The 11,714-nt window shown below is 36.2% G+C and overlaps 1 protein-coding gene across 8 annotated transcripts; it reads left to right on the forward strand.

Annotated features, from left to right (window-relative positions):
* Nucleotides 1-649: 649 nt before the first annotated feature.
* Mapk-ak2 (MAP kinase-activated protein kinase 2) lies at nt 650-11,361 on the forward strand. Of its 8 annotated transcripts, none has more exons than XM_083108166.1 (9): nt 650-897; nt 6,486-6,617; nt 6,781-6,885; nt 7,035-7,199; nt 7,275-7,539; nt 7,628-7,875; nt 7,963-8,159; nt 8,359-8,636; nt 8,722-11,361. In XM_083108166.1, exons 1-9 carry the CDS (start codon nt 841-843, stop codon nt 8,979-8,981), a joined length of 1,707 nt encoding a protein of 568 aa, XP_082964292.1. In that variant the 5' UTR covers nt 650-840; the 3' UTR covers nt 8,982-11,361. The 8 variants fall into 8 exon arrangements, with proteins under 8 accessions (XP_082964292.1, XP_082964291.1, XP_082964290.1 ...); XM_083108165.1 differs by lacking the exon at nt 650-897 and adding an exon at nt 3,480-4,073 and having other exon boundaries at nt 7,035-7,181; XM_083108164.1 differs by lacking the exon at nt 650-897 and adding an exon at nt 3,481-4,073.
* Nucleotides 11,362-11,714: the final 353 nt, after the last annotated feature.

Consider the following 11,714-nt stretch of genomic DNA (forward strand, 5'->3'; position numbering starts at 1 on the left):
TTTGATGTCTCTTTACAATTCTTCATTTATTATCTAATCTGTTTTGAAGGAAAATTATCAGATCTTTTTTACAATATTTCTATAACTTTTGAATAAATTTTAAAGAGACAATGCATGTGTTTCGTATTATATGTAAAATATTTTATTGTTATTTGTATAAGTTTCATTCCTTTTTTTAAAGCAATGAACTAACTCTTTCTATCTATTTATAATCCAATTATACTGTGTTTATATCTATATTAAATCTTTATACTACAGAGTGGTATGAAATCAGTTGTATTCAAAGTTTTATTCTAAATCACACACAAATATAAGAAATAGAACAATCTATTTACATTTCTGAAATTTTAACATTCAATGAATTTAATTTTAACAAAATTTTATTAAATTACATTTATATTTATATTATATTTAAGTTACATTTATATTATTTATACCATAATCTGATATATATTTCCTAAAATTTTCTATAAATTATATGAAATCACATGAAAAAAAAATTGATTTGACGCTTTTTTTTTTTTCAAATTAAGCTCTCGTCCCGTCTTGAAATGACGTATCAACATGGCTGCAGATAGTTTGCGCCGTTTCCTGCCGCGGCGCTGCGTGTCGTAGCATCCAAAAACTTGTCATCGATCTTACTTTCGCAAGATGACACGTATTCGATGACGCAGCGGGGGATGTGAGATGTCAGGTACGCGCAGGAAGGTGAGAGCGGCAGGGGGCGAGGCCGGGCGGAGTAGGGGGACAGGAGACGGCGAAAAGGTAAAGGTTAGAGGAGGTTATGAACTCTAACCCGCGGATGTGCGCACAACGAAGCCTGGTAGCTACCAGCCCGCTATGAACGGTTCTGATGACGCACGATCGGATCAGTCGTCGTCGCTGTTGGCCGCGAAGGTGAGTTCACCGGATCGCATGGTTCCTCTCTTCCTGCGAGATCCGTTCTCGTAGAAGGAGCGCCGTCGAGACGTCTCGTGAGCTACGGCTCCGCAATTTGTGTTTGCATTTGTGTGTCCGCCTCGACTTTCCGAGGAAGGAAACACAATAACGTTCGGGCGTCGTCATCGTCGTCGATGAAAATGTAACGCGAGAGCTCGAAGCGTGTCTCTGTTTCTTTCTTTTTCTTTTTTTTCGCGTCCCTCTTCGTCAGGGGCTTCCGAGACTGAATCGCGCGAGGTGACCGTCTGACACGACGGATTCCGGGTTAGCCGACACGAGCGGGGAGGAGAATTTAGTGCGGTGATAGTCGGGTCCGAGAGCGTTTCGTGCTTCTCGAACGCTTGAATGGTGTCAACGCGAAATCGCAGGCTTCCTACCGCAACCTGCACTCCGTCTCTTCGTTGCGCGTCGAGTTATTTCGGACGGGCGTTTTAGCGTGTCCGAGATGCTGCGTTTCCCCGGGATCGAAGGGTGCGAGGTGACACGAGTTTCGCGTTCGATCGCGCGAATTCAGATTCCGTGAAAGTCTCGGGCGTTTTACGCTCCTCTCTGACGTAACACTTTCGTACACAGAATGCTTCACCTTGGCGATAAATAGCGTTATTTTCCCTGAAAATGCAATCGCATAGTTTCTTGTAGACCAAGACGTTCGAAGGAAGCCTAATTATTCTTGTAAACAGAAAACCAAATCGCATCTCTTGTGCAGCTGTCAAAGAATATACATGTATTTCATGTTCAAATACGTATTCGAGAGTGTAGCAATAATTCTGAAGCACCACATGTGCAAGAAGGAAACGCTAGACTACTTTTGATAACGTAATCGTGAAGGGGAAACAAAGCTTCGAGTCGATTCAGAGTCACACACATGTCTTTCTGCGTGCGCAATTTTATTTTTGGACGTCCCTTTCTCGCGTGCAAATTTATATAGTTGTCGCATCTCCTTCTTTTGTTTTTCGAAAAAAAAATTACATTCCATTCGATAGACGACTCCGATGCATTGTCGGGCGGGACGAAGATAAATCCGTGCCAATACGTGCGATCACGGTGGGTAGAGGTAAGTAGAGAGGAGGTAACCTTCGGACTCGCAAACGACCTTTACCTGCCGGAGGACCGCACTATTGTACAAACATAATCACTCGCTGACGATTATTTTTCTCATCGTTCCGTTAGCGATTCCGAGAAAAGTCTAGGCTGCTTGAAATTGTTCGAAACGACCATTCGGAGAGTTTCTTTAGTCGGACGAAAATCAATTTTACCGTGACATTTAAAAATATAAAATAATGAGTTAAAGGAATTCTGTGAAAATCTTTCTAAGGAGACGCAAAAAACGTTGCCTCAACTCGAAATTTTACGAAATAAAATCTCCACGTACTTGAAATTTAATATTATATCGTAACTTTTCGTATCAAATATCGGAAGGCGATCTTTGTTTACTTCAACTATTGCGCGGAAGAAAAATAGATTATATTTACAGACCGAATTAATTAACGCTATCGGTTGACACGATACGAACGACCTTACGGATCGTGACAAAGCTCAGACCTGCCGCGATTAAGACACGCATTCGTCGAATACCTATCTATAATCTACTCGTTGATAAGAGTATAAACAAGCGCGAGAAGTATAATTTCATGATGTATCGCCAGTCGATTGTCGTACGCGTTCGCTAAACAATGCAAAGGATACCTATAAACGCATACGCACACCTGAGAAATCCTTAGAACGGGTTCGTCACGAGCACAAGGTAACCGATCGCTGACTTATGCGAGGAAAAAACGCGAGTACGTATATACATTATAATTTAGAACAAAAGAAAAAAAGGAACGGAAATCTGTATCCGTTTCTTTTTACAGAAGCGAACAAAGAAATACTTGACATTTCTCTCGATGACCAAACGAGAGCCAGAGCTCTCTCCTTCTCTCTCTCTCTCTCTCTCTCGACTCTCGTTATATTAAATAATAGCAGGTACTAAAGTTTCGCCGTTATATTTTATTATTCGTTCCGCGATAACGCGTCGTCCGCTCATCCGAAATATCGCGGTATCGCACAAAGAGCGGCCAAGTCATAAACGACGCGATATTAATCCGCGGCCATGCGCGTCCGACCTATTCTCAGTCGCGGCGACCTCGACGGCGTCGGCCGATAAGTCATCGCGCGGACGCGTGTTACATGACATAACGTTCACCAGAGAGAAGCCGCGCACCACGGTGAACGCGTTCACCTCGCATAGCGAGACTTGCAGCCCGAAAACTTTGCAACGCCACAGCCTCGCGATTGTGGTAGCGGTTACACGCTAGGTGGTTTTCTCGCTGAAAACGATACACAATTGCCTATTTTTAGATTCTCGTTATATTTTTTTCTGCCATATACAGTTTGCCATTTTCTCGTATATATATATTTTTTTTCTATTATTTTATTATGACTTTTATTAAGTTTTTTCCTCTTTTTCTTCCATGTTTAATTGTAAAAAGTTTTGTCTTCTATTATTCTTTATCTCTCTTTCTTTAGTATGCAAATTTTTAGATTGACCATTGGACACATTATTGGACGTCCTTTAACCTTTTTCAATTCCCGTGATGAGGTCACATTTGACGTCAGTGGTCACTGACGATCACTCTGGAGGAGATGCAACCTATTCGAAACGAAAATCCAGTCTCCTTAATTAAACGACTCCTTTCAAGCTGTACACACTGCGAAGCATTGTCTCGCTTATGTAATTCAAATCCCATTAAATTCCATTGTCTTTTTCGGGAATGGATGGGAAAAGAAGGAAGAGGGAAGGCGGTAGAAGGGGAGGGTCGTGCGATTGATCGCAGGCATGTTTCGTGACATAACTTGGCACGCTCGGTCTCGGGTGTAAGAGAGGAAAGTAGGCAGGAGCGGGAATGCACCTGGCCGGCGTGTGTCCCGGCCCGGTACACAAGAGAGTGACCTGCCAACCTGCGTGCGAGCCAACAGCTTGCCCGCTCGCTCGTCCGCCCGCCCGCCCGTCTAACCGACCGACCGGCCTGCGTTCACCTGTACAACGCAAGGTTGCTGCGAGAGAGAAGTACGGCGGCGACGGCGGCGGCGGTGGCGGCTCTTGGCGTGAACCACGAGCGAGAACGCGTCCGTCCGGTCAGCTACATCGTAACGTACGTATCCTCGCGTTTCCGCGCGTTTATACCGCCACGCCGTGACCCGTATAAGCGACGCGCGGCTGTCGTAAAGAGTCGGAGAACCGAGAGGAGGCGAGAGAGCCGACAACAACAGGTAGCTTACCGTGCATTCCGTCCTCGAACTTTGCGCGCAAGCGCGTGCTCCGAGTTTTCTGCTCCTCGCTCGAGTCTCCGCCGGAATCGAAAGTGATCCTCGGATGTGGAAAAGTATTGTTTTCCTTTTTAATCGTGACGAAGAAAACAGTGGACGTTTAATTCCGCGTCGACGTCTGGTCGCGCGCACTTTCATGACGTCCGAGTGTGTGCGTTGAATAGAGGAATTCCCATGTATGTGCTATAGTAATATTTAGAAGTGGTATTTGGCATTGCGTTGAATCGAAGGTGAGATCTCGAATACCGGACGATAAAATAGTCTTCCGATTCGCGAAGCTAGAGTTCGACTTTAAACGCGATATGGGAATATCGCGGGGCTTTAAAGTGCTTAAAGTGGTTTTTCGAGATAGACGGTCGCACTTTCACATTTCGCGATGACCTTTCGCGTTTGACAGCTACTGCCCACATTTTTATATATCGCATGAATCAGATTTTTTTTTCTTATTCCTGTTTAACTCTTCCGCGTTGAATCATCATGCCTATCGTGATGTCTTATCAAGGTTTACTCACGCCCGACGTGCAGTGAGTTTGCTCTTATCAGCGGGTCGCGACTCCAGATCGAATGGATAGAGTTTGGATCGCGGTTGTGAAATTTTTGCGGAAGGCCAGACGGGAATCGACCTCGACGATTGTTGTGACACTTGTGCAAGAGTACGCCGACGATAATAACAGCGTGTTTTTTTTCCTCTCGAACATCGAACGAATTCAAGAGCTGATAAGAATCGCTTGTATGTATATTTCAGGTGGTTTCGCGTTTTAATGATGAGCCAGTATAGCCTGAGAATGCTGAGTTATTGAAAAGCTTGAAAGACAATTCGACAAAGAAGAGAAATTATATATAATCTCTCTTGATGTAAAAAAAAATATAAATTTTTCCATTAACGAAATAACATCATAGATATTAAAGAGAGACTGTGCAAATAAAAAAAAGAAAGCATTTACAACAAAATCAGCCACTCAAATTTAAATGTGTTGCAAAGATATTCTGTCATCATATCTCTAAAGTTCAAAATCCAAAATCTTGAAACGACGGTTTCGAGCTCGGTGAGACGTATGGATCCTCTTTCTCTAGGATAGTTGGCAGATCGGTGCAACGTAGCCGTAACATCAGCATGCACCTACCTACCTAACCGCGTAGCAACCTACGAACCGAACAGCTCGGGACCATCTCTTTCACCTCTCAAAACGCGCTATAGGGGGGTGGGCAGCGGGACGGAGAGAAAGAGAAAGAGAGAGGGTCGAGAAGGTTTCTCCCCGGCAGGTGGGGACGGGCCGGCAAATGCTCCAGTTTACATTTTTATCCCGCGCCCCTGCATCGAGTTCCTCGAGCACTTTTGAGTCGCGCGATCGTCTCTATTTTTCTCTCGGCGGGATGAAATCGTGAAATCTCGAGAACTAGGAGAGGTCGGTATCGAATTATCGCGAGACAGTGCACTTGTTCGAAGAACAATGACGAGACACGTGGTCGATACATCGATCTATAGGTTACATTATTGTATCTAATTCATTAAGTTTATTTAGGAATTTTTCTAGATTTTTGATAGTAACTGGATTTTTTGGAATTTGTTTAGTTTTTACATAACATATATTTTGCGAAAACAAATGATAAACAAGCTTAATTCGCTTTTTTCTTGTGACAAATAAATATTTATATCGAAATAAATTGATTATTGTGTATTTAATACATTTTTTTCGATTATGTATATATATGTCACGTTTATTAATTTGTTGTCATTAATTTTTTCGAGATATCTTAATATATTTATATCTTATTTATATATTCCCAACACTTATTTATTTTTCTTATATACGTACGTATTATATTGTGTATTATCGTATTTATTATATCTTATTTTTAAATTACATTCTAACAGAATTAACATTTAAAAGAAACTACATGAGATACCTTTCATCACGAAGATCTCTTTGACCTCTTTCACGGCATTGAATCTTCAATCTTTGATTGTAACATACCATAATGCATCGTTACAAAAATGCTCGAGCGTGCAAATCGACTTGAAAATCGCAATATCCGGCTGAAAATCATTAATGCTTGTTTATCACGCATTAAAAGAGACTCCATTCGTTTACGCTTTCGGTTTGTAGTAGCGCTCTCTCGACGTTTTAACAGAACGGTAATGCGCATATTATGAGATCGGCACGGAAATATCTTGCACCTGAGATGTATACATATGCTCACGTCTAACGGAGGCGTCCATCCGTTTTACGTTTTAGAGAGAAATGGACAGGGACCATAGAGAACAACGCAATCATGATAATCTGAATGAGGAGTCGGATTGCAAAGTTGGAATGGATTTCCGCAATCTCTCTCATCAGCACGATCGTATGTCGGACATCGATACCGAGGTTTATTGTTCTTCATAATTTTACCTTTAGTAATTACTTTTAAGCAAATAGCAATTGACATTTATATTGAGAGATTATCAATGACTAACTTTTTTTTAAGTTTGATATTTAATAAAGAATATATACATGCATACATTGATTTTAAAATGTTATTCTGTTACAGAGAGACATGGAGATCGATCCGTCTGATCGTCTTGACAACTTACATGACGACAAATCCGAGAAATTAGGGAGAAATTTTCACAATATAGGACATCACCCAGCTATGGTGAGTTAAAACATTTTTTAAAATGAAAAAAAAAGGAAAAAAAAATATTAATATAGAGCCAATGATTTTTTTTGTAATAAAGAAATAATTTTGCTTTGATTTTTGATATTTATTCAATGCAATATTGATTTTTATGTTTATCTTTGTAGAGGGATGTAGATAGGGATCAAAATAATCATGTTGACAATATGCATGACGATAAAATGGAGCACAAGATGGGAAGAGATTTCCGTAATCTGGGTCATCATCCTGGAATGGTTCATTTGCATCCCGGCATGGAGCATTTGAGTAACGATGTACGTATCGATGTCGAGGTAAATATCCATTATTGCATTGCATTAATTTGTTTACACAATGTTATCTTCATTTATTTGTATGTTTTCTTATAGGTAAAGCTAGCGAGAGATGTTCGTGGCTCGTTAGGTTTAGGACTGTCCTTAGAACTCTGTGTAGTTTGTGGAGATAGAGCTAGTGGCAGACACTACGGAGCAATTAGTTGCGAGGGTTGCAAAGGCTTTTTTAAACGCAGTATTCGCAAGCAACTGGGCTACCAATGCAGGGGAAGCAAAAGTTGCGAAGTTACCAAACACCACAGAAATCGTTGTCAGTATTGTAGGCTTCAAAAGTGCTTAGCTATGGGCATGAGAAGTGACTGTAAGTGAAATTGGTCATCCTCATATTGAGTTTATTTCTTAAAATTTATTACAGGAGATAATTAACATGATTTTGTGATGTGTTGCAGCTGTTCAACATGAGAGAAAACCCGTATTAGGTGAATCAGCCGCCGCAAAAGTAGGTAATCGTAGCACCAGAGTAAAACCGGAGCCGCAACAACTCACACCCGAGGTACCCCCAGTTTGGGAACAACCCGAGAGTCCTAGCATGGAAGATCAAAGTAGCGACAGCGATCTCAGTGATGCTTTGACCTTAGCTCGCGACCGTTTACTCATCTCTCATGCATTGGATAGCATGGCTAAACTCATTGGTGACGTAAGTCGGCCTATTCTTGATTTTATATATCTTGGTATTATTTTTTTATGTGAATAAACTTTAATGCATTGTAATATTCAATTATAGACCGTTAATGGTTCGAGTGAACCAGAAGAAGAATGGACTGGTCAATTAATCTCTGAACGGAATACATTGTTCGAATTGAGAGCACCCAGCCCGGCACCTGTATATTTATCTATTCATTACATATGCGAAAGCGCAGCTAGGTTACTATTTTTGTCTGTACATTGGGCGCGAGGAATTCCGGCATTTCAAGCTTTGCCGTGAGTAATATATTTTATGTATATTAATATATATTTTATGTATATTAATATATATTTTATGTATATTAATATTTTATGTATATTATAATTTATGTATATTAATACGTTACATGTAGGTGTGTGTAAGAGAATAGTATATTTATCTTAATCATATCTCAATCATAATATTATCTAAAATGAGATTATTTTTGTGTTTTAGATCTGAGATTCAAACTACTTTAGTGCGAAGTTCCTGGGGACAATTATTTACACTAGGTCTAGCACAATGCGCATACACATTGTCTCTTCCTAGTATTCTAACGTCAATAATTAATCACTTACAAGCTAGTATCGCACAAGAGAAGGTCACAGCTGGCAAAGTAAAATGTGTTACGGAACATATATGCAGATTGCAGGATTGTGTAAGTTCATTGCACAAGTTACAAGTGGATTCTGTTGAATACGCTTATCTTAAGGCTTTAACACTTTTTAGTGCTGGTAAGTAAATTCCATTTAGACAATCAATAAAGTTTATCTATTTACATATATCGAAATAAAAAATATTCTTTTATTTCTTTTTTAGATAATATCTTAACAGGTAGCTGGCGTAAAAAGGTTGAGGTTCTGCAAGAAGCAGCGTGGACGGAATTACAGCAACGCGCGGGCTCAGATAGATTACCTCGTCTTCTCTTGAGGCTAGCGCCTCTCCGTTCGATTAATCCTAGAGTTCTGGAGGATCTTTTCTTCGCAGGTCTCATTGGTCGAGTAAGTGTAGCTAGCGTCGTGCCTTACATCCTTACCATGCAAGATTATAAAACCGAGCCGGAAAGTCACGCAGGGTGACAAATACTGTCATTGCAATGTAAGTCGTGACCTAAAAATAGTGATGTATACATAAATATTGAATGCCTTGAACATTTTCATACAACGAGACAAAAGTGCAAAAGAAGAGTCAAAATTATTTCTTCTCCATTTTTTTTAAATGTCTCTGCACAAAGATATTATAAGCTGGTTATTAAAATAGGGCGCATAAATTTAAATTAATTCCGTATATGTATGAATTATTATAGTATAACACAATTATACATGTATATCTATACCTGAATAGATATATGTACATATATCTATGTTTAAATTATAGATATATACTGTTAGCTATCTGCAAGATATCTAGTTGTTACAATAATTAGATATCCCTTATATTTATTATATAAATGAACGTTATGCAAAAATTTCCTAAAAGAATATATAATAGCTTGATATTATATGGAGTTAATTTTAAAAAGAGAAATTTTATTTGTATACTCTTCTAGAATATACAATTACAATTTCAAGTAAGAGCTTAAATAACATTGCTTATTAAAATGAGCAATTTCTGTGAAATGTTAATCAGGGAATATTGACTTTTATATTTATACATATATACAATTAAATGAAAATACAACAATGCTTTTTGTTGCATTTTTAAGTATCCATATAACAAAATGTATTATCTTAAAAATGAGCTTTTCTCTAACTGATCTCTATATGTAGGAATCTTAGTATCTATAATACGAAATATAATTTTACAAAAATTTTATATCGGCACATTACTTACCCAAAACTTGAAACTCAATAATGATACGTTTTAACGTATTATTATTAACTGTTGGAAAATAATCTATTATAAAAATGTTTACTCTGTTTATATATATAAAAAGAAAAAGGAATTTCTTTGTTTTAAATGATAACTGACGAAATATGTGATACAAAAAATTAAAAAATTGACACTATTACTTATTTACAGAAACGCTGCTTGTTAAAATAGGTAACATATAATTCAAAGTTTTCATAATAAAATAAATATGACATATTTTTGCTTCTAATATGCAAATATTAAAATCTTTATACGCACTGATTATCTGTTATTTGTTCAAAATAGACAATAAAACTATATTTTTTGTAAGAGAGAAGCTTTGGATACTTAATATAGTTTAGGCAAATATAACAGTTGTACAGGAGTTACTTAATTAAATGTAAATTTCATATTATTAGTTGTAATTATATATCTAAATAATTGTAATAATAATGATCACATACACAGGATATTTCAGAGTTTTCCTATTAAAAACATCAGACATTTTAAGGATCATCACTAAAGATGCCTTTCAGATTTCAAATCATTTAAAGAGATAAAAACTATAATATGATGAAATATTAAGAATATATATAAATATTAAATATATATTTAATATATTTTAATATTCAAATTTTATTTTAATATTCAATTTTATTTTAATATTCAATTCTTTTTATCTTTAAATAAGGAAATTTTAAATCTATCATAAAATGATGTCATGGAAAGTCTGAAATGTCCAGTATATTTCGAACATTTAATGGTTCTGGAAACATAAGATAATACTAATATTTTTAAGTTATATTATGTTAATATTTTCATCAGTTAATTAAATCATATTGGCAGCTTTATATTTTTTCATAAATTTTCCAAAATTATTTTAAGAAATTTTAAAAATATTGTTGAAAATTTTGGAACATTTTCTTGTGAATTAAATTTCTTTTACGAGAGAAAGCATATTAAATTATGATTGCTCAAAAATATAATTAATTTGCCAGACAGACTTCCAGCCTAGTATTATAGGTTGATATAACAATTAGACAATATATTAAAATGACATAATCAGAAATTAGAAATATCTATAAAAAGATACTATACTTTATAATATAATTATAGATGTATATTGTTATGGTAATTATTAACGTAATACTTAATAACAATCAAATATAATCCGAGTTTGATGTATTTTTGACGTATTTGCTGCTGAGATGATCAATGTTTTCATCGTTAATGTCCTAAATATGATTTTAATTAATTAATGTATTTTAAATATATATATATATATATATATTCATATATTTAAAACAGTTTGTGATTTTGGATTCGTTCCGAGATTTAAATGCTTTTTGCATTATAGTGTTATTTTGCGTATAAAGCATATGTTATTAATAGATAAATATTATTGTAAATTCACACTGCAATAGCATTTAAATTTCGGATCTATATCTGAAACGGACAATATAACGAAATATTTCGCAAATATGTTACGAAGAAAGTTGTACATAGATATAGGAATGTGCCTACATAAGAAAGATATTTATATGGACGTTAAGAATTTTGTAATTATTGTTATATAAGATACAAAATATAATTGAAAGATCAAAGATACCTGAAAATTTGTTGCAACGCAATTTCATTACACGGAGAAAAATAAAATAATATGCACATACATATATATATATATATATATATATATATATATTTAAATTTGTCGCAAAATATATAACATATTTACGATAAAAAATAAATATTATTAGGTCATGGATATATACTTTTCGTATCTATTCCTTGATCCTAATTTTTGTTTATTTAAAATGTATTATAATATATTCTACTTTGCATTGCAAGATTCTCCATATTATTATAATATAAAGAGTTAATAAAAAATACTTTCAATTTTGTATCTATCTCAAAGACATTTAAACGATATGTCTTAATATTTATTTTTCAATTTTAGTTAA

This window comes from Camponotus vicinus, unplaced genomic scaffold (genome assembly GCF_025532165.1).
Source record: "Camponotus vicinus isolate PSW18456_S1 unplaced genomic scaffold, iyCamVici1.0 SCAF_9, whole genome shotgun sequence".
Taxonomy (NCBI): domain Eukaryota; kingdom Metazoa; phylum Arthropoda; class Insecta; order Hymenoptera; family Formicidae; genus Camponotus; species Camponotus vicinus.